This window comes from Dermacentor albipictus, chromosome 2 (genome assembly GCF_038994185.2).
Source record: "Dermacentor albipictus isolate Rhodes 1998 colony chromosome 2, USDA_Dalb.pri_finalv2, whole genome shotgun sequence".
Lineage (NCBI taxonomy): Eukaryota > Metazoa > Arthropoda > Arachnida > Ixodida > Ixodidae > Dermacentor > Dermacentor albipictus.
The window spans coordinates 86,941,658-86,961,875 of NC_091822.1; the positions used below are offsets into that span (position 1 = coordinate 86,941,658).

General features: G+C 47.2%; 1 protein-coding gene across 1 annotated transcript in view; it reads left to right on the top strand.

Annotated features, from left to right (window-relative positions):
* LOC135900940 (endothelin-converting enzyme 1-like) overlaps positions 1-19,847 on the top strand; it is a 70,157-nt gene extending 50,310 nt beyond the window's left edge. Inside the window, exons 12-13 of the mRNA XM_065430547.1 lie at positions 2,349-2,489; positions 19,481-19,847. Of these exons, the coding sequence (XP_065286619.1) occupies positions 2,349-2,489; positions 19,481-19,825 (486 nt within the window). The 3' untranslated portion in view covers positions 19,826-19,847. The remainder of the gene's footprint in view (positions 1-2,348; positions 2,490-19,480) is intronic.
* Positions 19,848-20,218: the final 371 nt, after the last annotated feature.

Sequence of the window (20,218 nt, forward strand, 5' to 3'; positions counted from 1 at the left end):
AAATTTAGGGTGTCCCACGTAAATTTAGACAAGAATCGAAATATGAAAGGTGCGTCGGAAGCGAATTGAACCGAACGCATACTATTCGCATCGGCCTATAGTAAGTCAGACAATCTTTTTGTTTTCCCCATAACTCACTAAATAAGTTTAATTAGCCAACTTCCTTATTATTGGATGAGGGCCCAAGTATGATGGTCAGATTTGTAGAGCACCTTGAGAAGCCACCGATCGAGTTGTTTCTTGTACGATACGTCTCACGTAGTCTTTTTTTTTTGCGGGTTACAAAGAAGGCCCGCGAAATATGAGGAAAAAGAAATGTCACGCGACCGAGCGTTTGCGCAGTGGTATTGTGCTGCTCTCAAAGGTGCGTTCCGTGTACAAGGTCGGCAGCATCGTGACTGGCGACGAGGAATGGCAGGGCGTTCTTTAGCTCATCGGCAGCGCTCGGCCAGCAACATGCATTTTCGCCGTCATCCGACGGAAGCCGATCTTGTTCACCGAACGCACGCTTGAGAGACACACGTGCGATACTACTGCGCAAGCGCTCCGTCATGTGGCTTTCTTCGTATTTCGCGGGCTTTCTTTGATACCCGGAACAAAGGATTACGTGAGATGTATTGTAAAGAAAACAACTCGATCGGTTGTTTGTGAAGATGCTCTAAAAATCTGCGTATCATACTTGGGGTCCTCAAACAATAATTAGGAAGCTCGGAAATTAAACATATTTGATTAAGAGGTTATGGGGAAAAATTGTCTGGGTTACTATTGGCTATTGCGAAGATTATCCATTCGATTTAGTTCGCTTCCGACGCGCCTTTAATTTTAAAATTATTGGCTCAAGTTATGTGGGACACCCTGTGTATTCGAAGCTCGTAAGTGGATGCCGCAATGGTAATCAGCATTATTCGAACGAGGAGCTAGTATCTTGGGCTGGAGTCGACGTCTCTGACCTCTTCGCAAGTTTTTGCTTCACTTGAGTCAATGTTGAGCTGTGTGATAAGCGGGGAAACTGTGGTTGGGGGACGGGCGCCTAGGTATTGGTTGTCTGAATGAAGGTGAAAAGTGAGAAGTGACAAAGGGATTTCTGTTTGTCGGTGCCTCAACAACGTTTTTTCAGTGTTGAAAGCTCCATGTCTCCGTCGTCTGGTGGATCTCTTTACAGTTTCAGTTACCAACCGCAGTTGTATGCATATTTGGCAGCTGAATGTCAAATGTTTCTGGAACTTTCTTTGTGAGGATGAAATTCTGTTAGCCCCTTTTTGTACGCCGTGCTCACAAGAAGAAGCTTAGTGAAGTTTATCGGCATTGTGCTCTTAATCAGCTATCGCAGACGTTTTCTCGACTAGGATATAGGCACTTCATGTGCCCGAGCACTGCTAACAATAGGCCTCTACCGCTATTAAAAGCACGTTTCTGCGCTATGCTGGTGCTGGCGTTCTGCACAGGCACTTGCCTCATATGCCATTCATGGCGCAAGCATCTTTGCTTCCGTGGCTCTCTTACTTCGTTTCCATCATATGGTTCAAATATGACGGTAATGTTCTCTTCGATCTCGCTGCGCCATGAACCACGTTCCAAGTACAGTCCGCGGAACCAAATGAATATCCTTCGAATTAAAAACTGTGGGTAGATATATGCAGGACTAAATCTGGAAGAAAAGTGCTGCGGCTTGTATTACGATTTGTAGTACGATATATTGCAGCCGGAAGATTGGAGAACGTCCATGAGCCATCAAGTTTACGATTTATTTTTTGTTAATATGTGTCCTAAATATAGAAAACAAAAACTTGACGAACTATTTTGAAGTGAAAATGAGTATTCTGGGTCTCCTCATGGAAGTGCGCAGCTTGCTTTTTGTTGTCCTGGAAATATCGCAATGTGACACTATAGGGGCGGGGATTGGTCAGTATACTTCAGGTCAATATAAAACCAAAATCCAAAAACACCCATGTGCTTAGATTTAGGCGCACGTTAAACAACCTCAAGTGGTCAAAATTAATCCGGAGTACCTCACTACGGCGTCCCTCATAGTCACATCGCAGGTTCGGTGCGTAAAACTCCATAATTAAATTATTTTTAAATTATCCCAGTTGGAAAAGAAACGCAGAGTGTTAAGTGTTAAGAAACGCATAGTGTGTTAAGTTTTTGTCACATGTTCATTTTCCTTCATTTTATCCCCCCCTGCAATAATGCCCTTGTGGTGCTGCAGGTACTTGTATAAATAAAAATAAATAAAGGGTCAAAGCGAACCATTCAGGTCATTCACCGAAGCGAATTAAAAACACATATTTAGTAGGTGCTGACTGATGTACTTTCTTAAACGGTGTTACTTTATTGGTTTTTCTCAGGTCGTCGCTCGTGAAATGACGCAAATTATGCACATGCAAGCTTTGACACTTGAACAGCCGACGGCTGTCAAGTGGAATGGCAGCGACACGGCCAAGCACTATGCCTCCAGCGCTCGCTGCCTGCTGAGGTCTCAAAAAGAGGTCGGTGTCCTCAAGCATATCATCACTTTTTCGCATGCGCCAAGTTGTCCTTTAATGCCACTCTGACACCTCTACATTTGCAATTGTTCCTGATGGGAGTCAACATTTCGGTTACCGTCGCTCGGTTGCGACGAATTCGACCATCCTATCTACGCTGCTATGAGCCTCGTTGCAGTTTCCACGCTAGGGAAAGGAGTCACTTTGTCTTTGAGACACAATGCTGAGAATGTAGACGCCCTGCTGGCATGTCTCTCTCTATAGGGCACATTGGATGCTCAGTCGGAGGTTAAATTGACTACAGAAGCCGACAGATATAGGCCGGTTTCTTCGTGAGCATCAATGAAGGGTGAAAAATTTGTTTCTCTCCGCGTAATACGGATTGCACTTGACGCTTTAGAACCCACAAGGCAACAGTTGTTCATGAATCGCGACTACGTAGTATCGAGTGAAATTTATTTAAAAATGAAACTCTGGAGCTTTACACGCAAAAATTGCAATATGATTATGAGACACACCGTAGTGAGATGCTACGGGTTAATTATTTACCATCTGTTGTTCATTAACATTTGTACGGTGTAAGGTAAACGAGTGCGTTTGCATTCCGCCCTCATCGCACTGCGGCTGCCATGGCCGGGATCGAACACACCACCTCGAGCTCAGCAGCGCAATGGCGCGGGCACTGGGCTTTACTAAGGCGGCTGCGCGTTTTCTAATAAAAGCGGCACACTGCTATAATCTACGCGGTTGCTCCAAACGCGTTGTGCTGTCGTACTATGACTCGGATATAACTGCTTAGGAGGGCAGCCATTTGGCATGGCGGTCAAGTGGCCTTACCACCTTAGAATCTGTAGAGGGGAACTGCCTCGGAGAAACCATACAATGCGGTGAAAAACGGCAGCTGGTTCTTTGAACAACAACAAAAAATGACCGTGGTGCGTTGTCGTACCCTAGCATCATCACAATTATTCGCAAAGCCACAAGAAAAAGCAAGTTTCATGAGATAGAAAAAAGATAATCATCCACGCGACGCTAATTTCAACTTCGCAAAACGCACTAAATCACAGAATGTGAAAGAAGTTACTTGCATCCGAGCGAGCAGAGAGCGAAGCTTTCTTCATCTATACCCTGCACAGCTTTTTTTTTGCTTCCTGGATGTACGGATAACAAACTCGAGTGCCGACAGCTTCTGTAGCCGCGCTTACACGAATGTGACCGTTGGTGCACCGGATCGCTTTTCAAGCGCCTAGAATTCACGTAAACGGTGGTATTGCGCTAGGAAGCCAATTGCAACAGTGCGCCAGGAGAGAGTATAGATCGAAACCGTGTTACGTGTGGCGCATTCACCGAATGGCGAAAGTCGGGGTCATTGTGGTCCCGACGTCAAACATTCCACCAAGTCAATGTGGACACTGAGATGCTGACAGTTACGGCAAATGAGAGGTCGGCATAAGAACGAGACGACGGAAGTTTTCCCAGAACTTCACCGAGTGACCTCGGGACGTGGAGTAGCTTTACCTTCTGGCGTCGTCAGTGAAACACTGGATCTGGTTTGCTTGCTCCCCCCCTCCCCCCCTCCCAGGATCTGCTTGGCGGCGTATGTGCTTTGTATCAACATTCACCTCCTTGGAGCTGGTGGGCTGTGCCGATACGAAACTACGAATTGGTTGATAGGAACATTGCCCGTTTGCATCGCGAGTGATCTAGGGAAGATGAAGGGTTTTTAAAAGACATCTTGAGCATATGCACTTTCAGAACGCTGTAGTTTGTCCTGATGTGTAGCTCGTAGTTGCGTGCTACATGCACTGCCTTAGATGCTCCTGCCAGTACGAGTATCTTAAGCCATTTCCTGTAAATAAGTTGGCCCTTTGTCCTCCTTTGAATGAACCCCCTGTTGAATTCCTCCAACCTGCTACAACTCATACTCATCAAAAATTAGCAAATTTTGTCGTGAAAGTTCGGACGATGGCATGGGCCCCCTTAGCCTCCGTGTGACGCCTCGGTAGCGTAGGCCAGCTACCCGTTTCGAGACGCACCGGTGGAGTGGTCTAGAGAGCAACCCTCGGCGTGACGCCGAACTCTGAGACCACGACCCACAAATCCAATAACGGTCAAGTCGGCTCGCGCTTTCCGTGTAAACCCTAAAGCAAGGCATTGAGAGAGAGAAAGAGAGGAAAACTTAGACTAACTACTGCGGGCGTTGCTGAACAGGTGGCTATTGCTCTAGCACTAATTGATTCTAGAAGAGTTTTGGTGTTTAGCGACTCGCGATCTGCGATTACAGCCTTCTCAAGAGGACTTGTTGCGGAACCGGCTAACAGACTGCTGCAGGGTAGGGATATCACTTCGCATACCGTTACTTGGTTCCCGGCCCACTTGGGGACAGTGGAGGGAGCCCCGCGTAACCTCAACGAGGTGGCGCACAGGGAGGCACAAGGATTAGCGTGCTGTGTACTCCCTGAAGGGGCTGGATCTCCCGCTCCTGCGTACAGGGACCAACTGTTAACCTACAACGAAATCACCAAGCACTATTACTTAGGGCGCAGGGCATTCCCGTTGCCACATACTAAATTAAATAGGCAGCAGGCGGTTACATTAAGGCTTCTGCAGACACGGACGTACCCTAATCCGGTCATCATGAATAAAATTAATCCGGACTGCGGGGTTTCAGTCTATTGTAGTAAGTGTGGGGGTTTGCTCGATTTACAACACATGCTGTGGCGCTGCTTGGCGTTGGCCGGTGATGGTTCTCGAGGTGAACAGTGGTGGCAGCGAATGCTGCACAGTGAAGTGCTGGCGGATCAACTCAGGGCTGTCCAGAGGGCCCGTGTGATGGCAGAGGGGCTCGGCCTCTCTGTACCGACGTGGGAGCGGCCCGCATCAGTCCCAGACTGATCCCTCAGGACCTAAATAAAGTTCTTCATACCATACCATACTGCGGGCGTGGCGCACTACTCGATTCACCGATGTAACGCACTCGCTGGAAACAGGGTCTAGCTGATTTCGGACGAAGGCAGAGGCGTCACATGTAAACGCTGTCGCATACTGTCACCGCGATGCGCTAAGAAATGCGATACACCATTGCCGCACTCACACTAACTGGGCTTGTGACCAATTCGTTTTTCTTTCTGTAGTCCTACGTTCTGACAGCCTCGCTCTCACTGTTATCGGGGCTGCGCACGGCTGACGTCCGTCAACCTTACGTTAGCTGAAAGAGGGATGTGTGGCGCCCGTCCCCCTTTTCTTGCAAAACGACGCTTTGCTTGCATTTAATTAACCTTCAGTTTAATTAAGAGCATCACTTAAGCTTCGCTTAACATCGCGCGGGTTTATGCATGTTAAAATGAGTACAGAAGCCGACAGATTTAGGCGGGTTTCTTCGTAAGCGTCGATGGAGGAGGGAAAGTTTTCGTCTGTCCATGTAATACAAATTCAACTTGGCGCTCAAGATCCCACAAGACAACAGTTCTTCATGAATCGCGACTATATAGTATCGAGTGACATTTCTTTAAAAAACAATCTTGTGCTTTACGCGCAATAATTGCGATCTTATGATGCACGTCGTAGTGAGATGCTACAGGTTAATTTCTTTCCATATTTGGTTCATCAACGTGCATACAATGAAAGGTAAACGAGCGCGTTCGCATTCCGCCCCCATCGCACTGCGGCCGTCGTGGCCGGGTTCGAACACGCGACCTCGAGCTCAGCAACGCTATGGCGCAGCCACTGGGCTTGACCGAGGCGGATCGGCATTTGTTTCAAAAGTGACACATTACTATTTTACACGCAGTTCCTCCAAACGAAGCCTTGTCGCACAGTGGCTCAAAGAACTACTTAGGATGGCAGCCATTTGACATGGCAGTAAAGTGGCCAAAGCGCGTTAGAATTTACAGAGGGGAACTGCCTCATAGAAATCATGGTATGTGATGAAAAGGACAGGTGGTCCGTTGCACGTGAAAAAATGGACCGCGGTGTGTTGGAGTACCCTATCACCAGCATAGTTATTCACAATGTCTTTAATTTTAATTGTTTTAATTATTTAATTATTAAATTTTAATTATTTCTAATTAATAAATTATTTAATTAATTTAATTCATTAATTAACTGCACGAGTTTCATCAAATACAAAAACAGCCATCGACGCGTCCATAATTTCAACTCCGCTGAATTATATATATATATATATATATATATATATATATATATATATATATATATATATATATATATATATATATATATATTCAACAGCTTTCGTATTTCGCGTGCGATGCTCTACTGTAAAAAACAACTTGCCGCAGGTGGGGAACGATCACACAGCCTTCACATTTCGCGTGCGATGCTGTACTGGTAGAGCATCGCACACGAAATGCGAAGGTTGTGGAATCGTTCCCCACCTGCAGCAAGTTGTTGCTTCATCCACTTGCATTACCATTAATTTATCGTTTCTTTCTTTCATTTATAGCAGAAGTAATTTCCCCTATGTTGTCCTGTGTTGGATTCCTAAGATATTAGGATATATATATATATATATATATATATATATATATATATATATATATATATATATATATATATATATATATATATATATATATATATATATATACAGGTGGTCCCAGCTAACTTGAACCAAGGTTTTCAAAAAACCCATGCGTTCTTCAGAACAGAAATCACGTGGTTGTTGTTAGCGTTTATCTGAACTTACAGTACCATTACTTGCTCGTCTTCTTTTTGAGTAATTAGCCGAGATAAATGAATTAACTGTTTAAATATAGGTTGAAACGCTCAGGCGCCAATAGGAAAGTTGTGGAGCTCCCTAAATATTGCCCAACACAGACACTTCCAACAAGATAGACTTAGCGTGGCCGTTTTTATTCGCGACAGCGCGCTCTGTGCGCCCGAATGCACCAAGATTACAGTGCTGTCAACAACGCTTTCTAAAAAACACCGCTGGCTTCAACCCTTCTGTGCTGCTCACGACAGAGATTCGCGTTGTGCTCGGTTCCGAGATGGACGTCAGACTCTGGAGTTTTGCAAGACGCATAGCGCCACCTGCCGTTGCGAAGAGGCAGTAATTGAGTAGTGCGAAGCCCGACTCGCTTGCTGCCTATGCAGCTAGCGACTGCGAAACAATGATTGGACTAGATTTTGGTACATATTGGGAGTGTTTTGCGCATTTAACATCCAGACGGAGAGCTATAAATTTTTTCGCTAGTCGGACGCGTCGCTGAACTGCCATAAAGTGCTGGCTGGCTCACTCTTCAGTCTGATGGCGGAAACGACGGCAAGAGCGATAGCTCGTCGCGCTGCGAAGAAACGCCGTAATCGACGCTACTGTTGTGTTGTAAATTGCCATGAACGTGAAGGACGGAACAACAACGTTCAGTTTTACCGATTGCCATCGCGATCGTATGAAGGGGAAAGGAGAGAGCGCTGGATACGGGCTGTTCAACCTGTTGGGTAATCGGATTACTTGCATTCCCCACAACACAGTGGTTCGCATGAGAAAGTCCGACAGTTTTGTTCTTCTGTAATTGTGTTGAGTAGCCCTGACGGAGGACCGTGGTAAACAAGTGAAAACTCAAGAATCTGCATCCGCCAATTCGTTGTAACAGAAAAAACAACGTTGCGAACCATCCTGCTTATGTGCTATCGATATCTCAACCTTTTAACAGACGTCCGCCTCCGCTTGACTCAACAAGTGGAACGGAGAGATTTGGCAGGTCAGCTTAACCAAACATTTTGGTTCGTTTATGAATTCAAAATCCTGTTCAAGAGCATCGTTGTAGTGCGAGCTCATTTCTACTTTAGGTATATTGTATGTCCTGCGCCGATACAACAAGCACGCTTTGCGATGTGCTGAGCCTGCTCGACTGCGTTTTTCAAATGTGAGCAATAAGTTGCTGTAGGAGCACTGGATGAGTAACTGCGAAGTAACGCACGTGTGGAAAGAAAGAAGTGTCGCGTTTATTTACATTTATTTGTGCGCGCTTGTTGCTGGAAGCGTTTGCGAAAAGTGAAGGTACAAATTAAGGTACGGAGCGATGCTGTTGCTCCTGCGAGAAAGAAAGATGCAGCGCGTAGGCACTGCAGGAAGCTTACTTTCGTTATGATCGCATGCTGTTTGCTGCCTTGGAAAACGTTTTCTGTTTGCTGCCCTGGAAAAGGCTATGAAAGGGTTTACTCTCTGTAAATAATTTCGAGATAAAACATTACGATAAAATACATAAAAATATAGGAGATACCTAAGTCTTGTGTTCAGGACATATTCAATATGAACCAGTTTGAAATGCTTAGATTTTTATGCTGATATGTCTATAGAGAAACCTGATACTCTCTGTATTTGCGACTTGCAGCACGTCGAAATTACTCTTGAGACTTTATTTTATATTGTACACGCACTTCGTCCTGCTGAGCTTCCTTTCCGAAGCGTGGATGGGCGGAAGAAGCTTTTCAGGTCCTTGATTTTTAGGAAAGGGTGCCTCAACACAAACGAAAGAGAAGGGTCCATTGTGACCTATGCACCTTCGCTTGCGGACAGCGGACACCTTCGCAGCCTTGCACTACTCACTTAGCGCCAAGGCTGCGATGGGGGCGCTGGTGACGGGTTTTCCCGCAGCGCCGCCAGGGCATAGTCTGAGGTCTATAAGCGCCAGTAGGTTCGGGCGGCAGTTGAAATACAGCGCGGCTCCCGTTTCTGCGGCGATAATTGCACTCTCACGCTAGCAGAATGCATGCGGAGGTAAAATGAAAAGCTCGCGAGTTCGAATTTGGGAGCGAGACCACAAGAAGCAAACACGCATTATAACAAGCTTGATTACGTCGTGTGAATTACGCTGGCTGTCACAAAAGGAAGAATTGTAAACTGACACGAAAGGTTGCTGTTTAGTTCCCTGCCCATTCTTTGTCGGCAGAGAATTTGTAATTTCAGATTACTTACGTGCATTTTCCACGTCATACAAAAGTTTCACACACATGGCTCTTTTCATGGATAAAGGTTGTAGAGATTTATTCACTGTGATGCCTGTCTAAAGAATGTGTTCAAACAAGTCGCCCTCTGCCATAATGCAGTATTGGCACTTCTTCAGCACATCCGATGTAGCTTTTTTGATGACTCAAGACGGTGTCTCGCTGCCTCTGCCTTTAGCGCTTCTGGTGTAGTTGTAGGTTTGCGGTACACTCGGTCTTTCACATGTCCCCACAAGAAGTCTAGAGGTGTGAAGTTCGGGGGCCTTGCAGGCCATGCCACTGGTCCATGCGGCCCGACCCACTGGCGTTTGAAGGCTTCATCAAGCCAGTCTGGGGCAAGGCTGCTGCTCTGAGCTGGTGCACCATCGTGCTGATATTCATAGTTATGTAATAAGCCTCTGCAATCTCTCTCTCTCTCTCTCTCTCTCTGCGTTATCTGTTGCTCGCTTCAAGAATTTTCTTTTTTCTAGTACTGGCTTACACCCGTGCTCTTTTAAAATGGTCACCTGTGTGACCACCTATGTTGCTGCGCACTGCCAGACTGCTCGCGTGCTCTATCGTTGGAACATCGGCGTGTATGCCCAATATAAGAAAAGCCGCAACTCAGTGGAATCTAGTAAACAACGTCGTGCAGTTTGTGAAACGTTTGATATGCGTCCTTAGAGCAACCCGCACGGACGTCTTTCTTTGACAACAAAGGGCATAACATTAACAGCTTGCACGGGGCAGAATAGAGCACGTTCACGTTATATCTCTCAGAAACTTTTTTTACATTATGGAAGATGCGACGAAGCTACGGGATCACGTGCGTTTTGTTACGTTCCAACTAGGTTTGTGGCAATTTTTTCTTTTTGTTCACTTTTTGCAGAAGGCTTTCACAAATTTTCGGGAAAAAGGCCGAAGGATAACCAACATTATTTACACGCCTTGCGAACTCCACGGCTGGAATTTGTAAATTGCAATATGAAGCAAATGGTAATTAGTTAAAATGATTTAGTGATTTTTGTTAATTAGTTGATTATGATTATTAATTTCTTTCTGCAAGTAGTGTCAGCTGCTCCGAGTAGGCCACTTCACGAACAAGAATTGTGCTATCTGCCACGGGCAACCTTTAAGAATTTTTGAAAGTGTTCGCTTAAACACCCTGCACATCAACCAGTGATGCGTCTGTGTGAGTGTTGGATTTTGTACAGAGTAAAATTGAGGGAGTTAGTGCTGGCCAGGACAGTCGTAACAGACGAGAAAGATTGCTCAGCGGGTTCGTTAGCGGGCAGGTGACTAATGGCGTAACAGCATTACAACAAAACAAATTGCACAACTGCATTGTAATCGCACTTGGGAAATGCCGCGAGTATGCTAAGGCGGCGACATGAATAAAGAAAAAGTGCGCTGGGCTGAGCTTCGAAGGTAAATATTTTCTGTGTTAGAAAGTAAGGTGTCCTAAGTTCATTTAAAATAGTGAAGGTTCGATATGTAAATGGTTTGCTTGGCATTGGTTTTACCACAGAGGCATGCAAAAGAAAACAACTAAATATAATATTTCAACAATCATAAAGATTACGCGCAGGATAGGGGTAAGTGGAGATCGCAGGGAGAGGCCTTCGTCCTGCAGTGGAACTAGGTTGCTGCTGCGGCTGCTGCTGCTGATGATGATGATGGAACAACGTATTCTAACCCGACAATTGAAGCTAGTCCTTCCCGAAGCTCACAGCTGGCTTGATACATGCAAAACCTTCACGCTGTTAATTTCTCTGGTCTAATCAATCCCTACCAATTTCACTCAGAGCAGAAAGTGAACTGTCAAAGACTGCAGCTGTCACGTCTTTAGCACACGCGCATGCGTGAAGTGACTGTTTACTCCTGATCGTCGGATAAACTAGAAGCGATCCTGAAGCAAGCAAGCTCTTCACCTCTATTGTAATATCAATGCCCAAGTAATCGCGCAAATATTCCATCTTACCAATCTTTTACAATAACGAAGCGCATTTTCTCAAATACTCTGTGTATCTGCAAACCGGCAGTATCAAATTTCGCCATGTCCAAATTGGGATATCGTAATAGGAATTAAGCTAAGCAGAAGACAAATCCAGGAGAAATTTTGTTGACCCTTCGTTCACCCACAGCCAATGCGATTATTGAACCGCTGCGTACGCTGACCGAATTATAATTTGTGCTTAGTGTGATGCTAAAGCACATGGGCCGGCGTCGGCGGAGACATGCAAGAGATCACGCAACTCTTAGGATACTGGCACTAAGCAACTCGTGTAAAAGCGCGTCGGTGAGAACGCCTTGCTCAAGAGAGGAGAAATATTTTGCTGACAAGGGCAGGATTGGAGGCGCTGCGATCGCCGAGGAGTGTGGACGTGCTCGCGTCGGCTCCGTGTTCGTGAAATGATTTTGCAGCATTTTCTTGCGAATTGTGGCCTAATTTTTACACCAGTCGATCAGTGAAGATACCAGGACTCCGTAGACGCCTCATTTTCAGGTGGGACACTCTATTTCCCTGTGCTACGGACATTTTCCTGTGCTGCGAACGTTTTTGTGAATCGCCCACGCCGCCGCCGCGCGTGCTCGCCGGGCGCACCGGATGCGCGGCGCGCACTCGAGCGAGCTCCGTATCGCAGATCAAGTTTCTCTGCCCCAGCAACGAGCATGGAGCTCGAAGTGGCCGCCGAGACGGGCTGGCGAACAACTCGCCTTCGCCAACCGGCGAAGCTGAGGGACGACTCTTCACCCCAGAATGACTCTACCCAAACTTCAAGCGCTCGTTCTCGTTCCAAGACCAGGCCACCAGTCAAGGCACAAGTTCTAAAGGCTGGACGCATGCATCCGCTACCTTCCAACCAGATCAAGATCATCATTCGCCCCAAGGGAGCCCTCAACATCGCCAAAATTGGTAGTCCTACCGTGACTACAGCCGTTCTCCAAGCCGCACAGCTCAGCCCAGCAGATATTATACAAGACACGGTGTGCCCCAACACCCAACAAAATATTATCGTTGTCTGTACACCAAGTCTGCAGAACGCCGATCGGTATGTCTGCATAAAATCTATTCAAGTCAATGGGGTCACGCACGATGTTAACGCGTATGAGACGGCCGCCGAGGACACCACGAAGGGAGTCATCCGCGGAATCCCCCTCTCCGATACCCCACAGCAAGTCAACGCCAATATCGTCAATACCCGCAACCCCCTCGCACTAGCCGCAAAACGCATTGGAACGACAACCACCGTTGTTATCGCCTTCAGTGGCCCCGACGTGCCATATCTGGTCTGTTACGGAGCTACCTTAATCCCATGCTCATTATTCCGCAAGCAAATAGAAATTTGCTACCAATGCGGCCGCCTCGGACACCGCATGGATGTCTGTCCTTTTCCAAATAACAAGATCTGCAGAGGTTGTGGAGTCCGCAACCCACCTCCCGATCACACGTGTAACCCGAAATGCTCACTGTGCGGCGGCCCTCATCTTACAGCGGACAAATCGTGTACGGCTCGCTACAAGACACCATACGTTATTCGCAAGCGCATTGGGGAACGCCGAGCTGCAATGCAAGCCACCCTTCAAGAAAGCGACTTCCCGCCCTTGAACTCGAAGCCCCGCTCCAGATCCCGGACTCCATCACGCTCGAGGCAACATTGTTCCCGGACCCCTTCACGTTCGAGACAGCGCCGTTCCCGATCCAGATCTACTTCTGCCCCACCCGCCAAGGCTCCTACTAACAAGGTGAGCTTCGCAGAAGCCCTTAAGGGCGCCTCGCGAGAGGGTCGCAACACACCTTCTCCACAGTCCACGAACACCAATGATAACGCAGAAATAGCTCACCTCAAAAAAGAAAATGCCATTATGCGCGACCTAATTCACAAGCTCTCGCAAGAGGTTCGCGATCTTAAACAATCCAAGACACCCGCCCCTACACCACCCGCCGAAGCGCCCCACTCCTCTAGCCACGACGCTCCATTGACACCAGCCCCCAAAAAGCGGGCCCTCCAAGAGGGAGCCACGGGCCAAGTGCGCTCAGAGGTTAAAGACATGCTAGTCTCACTTCAAAGCGCGATGACCACACTCCAGAACGCAGTCGAATCCATGCAACACGCCGTTCTCGCACTGGCACAGCGCGTCACAAACATTGAAACCCACCTACAAACTCTCCCCATGCCCGCTCCTCCTACCCTCCAAACTCCAGCACTGCCCCTGCCGGCATCCCCCAATCCCCATCATGGCCCACACTAACAGAGATACACTTATCTGGCAGTGGAACTGCCGAGGCTATCTCCGCAAACAGCCAGTCATCCGTCAACACCTTCGTACCCTCACCCGGCAACCGGACGTCATCATGATTCAGGAAACCCATATCGATTCGGTCACCCTCCCAGGTTACCAACCTTTCATCCCGCCACATGCTTCTCGCCGCCTCTGCACTTTCGTCCACAAGAGAATCACCGCCATCGAACACAATCTCCACGACCGAAACATCGAACACCTTCTCGTTGAACTTATCCCCACCAAGAGACGTAAGGAAAGTATTTTTCTCCTTAACGTGTACAACCATCCCTCTGCCAAAGTTCGAAGCCGTTTTCTCACCCTCTTCAAGAAGGCCCTTAACGTAGCTGGCACCAACCCCCTCGTTATCGGTGGAGACTTCAATCTCCCCCACACGGTATGGGGATATGGCTACTCGACGACGGCGGCTCAAAACCTCTGGAAAGACTCCCAAGACCTCGGACTCACTTTCATTACAGACCCCACGTTCCCCACACGCCTCGGTAGCTCCACTTCCCACGACACGACCCCCGACCTGACATTTACCAAGAACGTCAACAATGCTCAATGGAGCAACACACAACATGATCTCGGTAGTGACCATTCCATCATTGCCATACTTATCCCTCGGATAGCTGCAGTTACTGCCAAACCCCGTGAGTTCACTTGGGTTGACTGGGATGCATTTCGCAAGCATCGTTCCGCTGACCAGCACGCGGAACGCATAGCGGACATTGATGCATGGACCCGAAATCTCCACTCCGATACCAATGCAGCCACGCACACCGTTACCACCGATGCCCCCGTCGAGCGCATGGACAGTAGACTGGCCCATCTCCTCGCGGCTAAAACATCCATCCTATCCCGCTGGAAGGGGCGACGTCTCAACAGGCGCCTCCGCACTAAAATAGCCCTCCTCAATAAGGAAATCGAAGCCCATTGCCTCACTCTGAGCCGTCAGCAGTGGACTGAACTGTGCAATACTGCTGACGGACAGATCCATTGTCCCTCTTCTTGGAAGCTTCTCAAACACCTCCTCGATAGTCAAGCCACCCGCTCTTCCCAACAAGATCGCCTCACTAAACTTCTCTATACAGAAAGGAAGAAACAGGGCCGTGCCCAAGTCTTAGACTACCTCACCAACAAGTATCTCCCAGTGGGCCCAGTGCAATCTCACGGCTCCTACACCGGGGCCCCCAACCCCCCACTGGACGAAGACTTTAGTGTCGCTGAGATCCAAGCCGCCCTGCATAAATTAAACAGCCGTTCTGCCCCTGGGCCCGATGGGGTCACTAACAAAGCCCTCCGTAATCTGGATGATGCCTCCATCACCCACCTGACAGATTATATCAATGACTGCTGGCGTAATGGTGCCATTCCGCCGGCCTGGAAAACAGCAAAGGTCATCCTTATTCCCAAACCTGGCAAACCTTCTAGCCTCGATCATCTTCGCCCCATCTCACTAACCTCATGTGTGGGAAAGATTATGGAGCATGCCTTCCTCACGCGAATTAATAGCCATCTGGAAGACACTGCAGCGTATCCTCACTCTGTCATTGGCTTTCGGGCCCACCTGTCGACCCAAGACGTCATGCTACAACTTAAGCACCATATACTAGAAGATAGAACACGTACTACTAAAGCTATACTCGGCCTCGACCTCGAAAAAGCATTTGACAGCATAGCCCATTCCACCATTCTTGACCGCATCTCACGCCTTAATATCGGTGCGCGAGCTTATAATTACGTCAGAGACTTTCTCTCTAATCGCACGGCCTTCCTTTCGGTGGGGGATCTCCGCTCCGACGCCCAGACTTTGGGCAGCGCGGGAACCCCCCAGGGCTCCGTTATCTCCCCAATGCTTTTTAATCTTGTCATGATCGGTCTTGCCAAGGAGTTGCAGCAAGTGGACGGTGTCACCCACACCATATACGCTGATGATATAACCATCTGGGCCCACAAAGGCAGTGATGGCGAAATAGAAACGGCACTACAATCCGCCATTGAAACAGTCGAGACCTATATCCAAGGCACGGGGCTTCGCTGCTCCCCTGCGAAGTCCGAACTCCTTCTCTACAGGCCTACTCTCCGTGGCCGCCGTACAAAATGCTGCACCGCTAAACGCCATTACGAAGACATTGCGCTTCATCTCACGGATGGCAGCCCCATACCCCTCGTCACCAATATCCGTGTGCTCGGCTTGCTCATAGAGGCGAACGGAGCGAATGGCATGGCCCTCGCCAAAATCAAGATGAACACAGCCAACACCATGAGACTTTTGAAGCGGGTCTCCAACCGCCGTGGGGGTATGAAAGAGGAGAATCTGCTCCGATTAATCCAGTCATTCGTAATTTGCCACATCACCTACGTTGCTGCGTATCTAAACTGGTACAAGGCTGAACAAACCAAGCTCAACATCCTCCTACGCGGAGTCTATAAACAAGCCCTCGGCCTCCCCGGTTGCACCAGCACTGACCTCCTCCTTCAACTAGGCGTCCATAACACACTGGACGAGCTCATCGAGGCCCAACGTCGCTCTCAGCTGGAGAGACTCACTCTCACAGCGACGGGTCGCCATATCCTTACCTCGCACGGCATCACCTACCACCATCAACACGGCCATAAGCACCAGATCCCCTCCACCATACGAGCTTGGATTCACGCCGATCCTATCCCCAGAAACATGCACCCCGAATACAACCACGCACGTCGCACAGCACGTGCCACGGTTCTCACCAAATCCCTTACTCGCCACGACGGTGTGAGTTTCGTCGACGCCGCCGAATATCCCCACGGTACCCGCTTTGCAGCCGTCACCACGCGTGAAGGCTCTCTCCACCAGGATTTATTTGCGCGGTCTTCGAAGTCTACAGACACAACTTCTGCTGAGACCGGAACCTGCAGCGAAGCGCGTCAACGTCTGGAAGTGGCAATTTTTCTTTTTTTTCGTCCCCGTCTGTTGCACTCGAGGAAATTCAGCTTCGACAGCATGGCGGCGCTGTGGCATTAGTGGGTGAGACAACGGGCCGTCTCGAGACCCCGTTCCGGCAGTTCTTTGATACTATGACTTGACGAATGGTGATGCTACTTTCAGATGGAAGCTGGCACAGTAAGACTGCAAGCAGGGCGCTTGTGTAGCGCTGAGGTGTTGGATTGGCTGCGCATACTCCAAAGGTTCAGAGTATTTCTGAATCAAACGCAAATATTGCTTAACCTTTCCAATATGCCATGTATTCAATCTAGCGTTTGCTTTCAGCTCGTTTCCAGGTATATAAAAATAGACTAAGTCGTTCCCGTGTACAAGTCCGGAGATTCGAACCAACCGGAGAAATCTAGGCCAATTTCTGTTCTAGATGTGATAAACACAGGGATTGAAGCTATTTCTAAACGAAAACAATGCAATTTGTCCGCAGTAGCATGGCTTTGTTCCGTACATATCGACATCAACTGCAGTGCTAAGACTTTCGAAATTAATAAATTCTGCACTTCATCATAATAAACTAATTATAGGAATATTTTTGGGTATAGAAAAGGCATTTGATGCCGTTTCTCACTCTATACTACTGCATAAACTTGAAAGTTATGGCGTTACAAATGGCTGCCAAGAATTTTTTTCCAGCTATGTATCCTCACGGAAACAAATGGTGGTAATGGGTCATTATTATTCTACATGCAGCACAGTCACCAGCGGAGTTCCACAAGGTTGTGTGCTCGGTTCCGTGTTATTCTCGTTGTACACTAATGACCTCACTAATGCTCTTCAGAACTCAAGCGTTCTAATATTTACAGATGACACAGCTTTATTATTTACATTAGACACACTATCTGCACTGCAAACACATGTGATGGCCGAGTCATCAAGAATTTCCTAGTGGCTTGTAGAAAACAAATTAACATTAATTAGCAAAAAGACAAAATATGTAGTTTTTCGATCGAGGAGAAACAATGTTGACACTAGTCAAGTAAGTATTACGTTAAAGAATAGCATCATCCAAGAAGTTGATTCGTTTAAATATCTGGGCGTCTTATTGGAGCAGCATATGAATTGGGAAGCACATATTAATAATGTTTGCAAGGAGGTCGCATACGATTGTTGCTCCCTACTTAAAGCAAAGCAAATCCCTTTACTATGCATTTTCCCATAGCCTAGGTATTGTTTAGAATCTTGGTGCGTGACTTACGTGACATACTTGCAGCCTTCACAAAAACTATAGAAAAGCGCCCTGAAAATAATTAGCGCTTCAAATTATAACAGAGATACATTCAATGATATTTTCTAAACACAACATGTGCTATCGGTGAAAGCACTATGTAATCATAAGATCTCAATTTCAGTGAATGATATTTTGTGCACTAACTTTCCTATTTCTCGAAACGCCTTTTATTTGCCAACTCGCAGTACTAGACGTGCTTTAACAGGTAACCTCAACTTACCAAAGTGTTACAATGTACATGGCGAAAGGTTAATTGAATTCAGTGGCACAAGAATATGGAATATTTTATCCGCAGAGGTTAAACCCGCACGTAATTTCAAGCAGTGTAACAAATTCTTTTTTTCTTAATAACCAGCATCTCTAACTTACTTGAATTGATTATATGGGACTATTTTCAGAATGTTTCTTGTCTGTTATAAACCATGACGTCTTCCGGAATACTCTGTTGTGAAAATCTGCACCTGACCTGTATGTTACAATTTGACACTGAACCGGAAACTAGCTTTCCTTGGCTATCGGTCCAGATATCCGTATAATCATGCTTATGTTAAGAAAAATAAAGCACTTGCACCTGAATAAAAAAAAACAGAAAACAACACAGTTGAACCAGTGGCCCCACCGGTGCACGGCACAAGTAAGCTCCAGCTTTCAAGGTCACCACTATCACGGCGGAATAGTAATTAATTGTGTATTGTTTGAGTAAAACATAAACGCATGCCATAGCGTCGTGCGAGATCTGCTGTTACTGGGCCCTTTGACAAAGTTCCTAGATTGCCCACGATGTTCTAGAGCTTTAGAGTGAGTCAGAAACTGGTTTTCCGCTTTCTATGTAGGTGCGTGCATTTTCTTCTCTTTTACGATCTATTTATTTCACTGTGACATAAATGTTACCGCTTTACCCCCCACCCCGGTTCAAAGACAGCCCTGAGGTATCGATATCTTATTGCATCGCGAATACTCTAGAAAATAGTCAAGGGTGAAACAGACACCGACCAAAACATTACAAGAAAAGAAACCAAGACGTTTGGGCTCCCATACGGGGGCCCCTTTCATTCCCAATGAAAGTAAACGATAACGAGGGAGATCATCTAGAGAGGCTCTGGTATTTTATAGAGACTCTAGAAAATGCAAGAATTGGCCTTCAGGAACATAACAGCTCTGTCGAACAATCTCACTGTTCCCACGCTTGAATGTTTCTCGTGAGTGCAATTTTTCTCGGTGCTGTAAGGCTGTGTTACGGAAGGTTGCTAGTCATGCACGCAAAAAGCAGGGCACAGATTAGTTAATCTAGCGATTCTATCGCAATGCCATTTATGTTCGCACTTAATCAGCTGTCAGAGCGGTGCTCCATCCGCGTTCGCAACATGATCAGCCCGCCATGAGCGGTGGATAAGAGTGGCACAGTTTGCCGACCTATTTTATTGGTAAAGAGCATACAGAGCAGAAAGCTGTGGGGGAGCGGGAGGCGGGAGAAGGGACTTCCTTGATAATGAAGCGATTGCATCATACGATTTGTACTGAAGCGCAGACTTTCTTTCCATATAGGCGCAGCATCACTTCCACACCGAATCGTCGATCGAGTCGCCCGATTCCGCGATCCTGGCAGATTTCGTGGGGTTGCTGGCGGCGTACGCGGCTTTCATGGATCTGCCGAAGGAGGAGCGCTCTGTGAGGCTGCATAGGAGCCCCCTCGGCTCCGACCAGACCTTTTACGCTTTTCACTGCGCCAAGCTGTGCGAGCTGAACGACAACGCGAGCAGTCAGTCACGACAGGCGACTGCCCGGCTGCGATGCATGGTTCCACTGATGAACTCGGAGGCGTTCGCTGAAGCCTTCGATTGCCCAGCCTCGTCACCCATGAACCCTTCAAAAAAGTGCTCTATTTGGTGAATAAATTTAACGTCTTTTCTCAGGGTTTCTCGTTTTCTAATCAAGGGCGACGAGCGTATATGACGACATTATCAAAGCGAGGCTTTATTGCCCTTAATACGCGAGAATCGGAAGCGATATATATATATATATATATATATATATATATATATATATATATATATATATATATACGTATGTCGAGTGATCTCCTGAACAACACGTTGCAATGTGGTGGGCGCGTTTTAATCATGGCTAGACTTGATGCTGACGCATTTCTCTCACCTTTACGACTAAATCAACAATGATACTGTCTTACCGAGATTTGGCGCGTTTGCTCCGTCGGTTTCATGACCAAGTAATGTGGGGTGGTCGTGGATAGAGTGTAATGGTGTACTGGTCCGATTCCGAAAC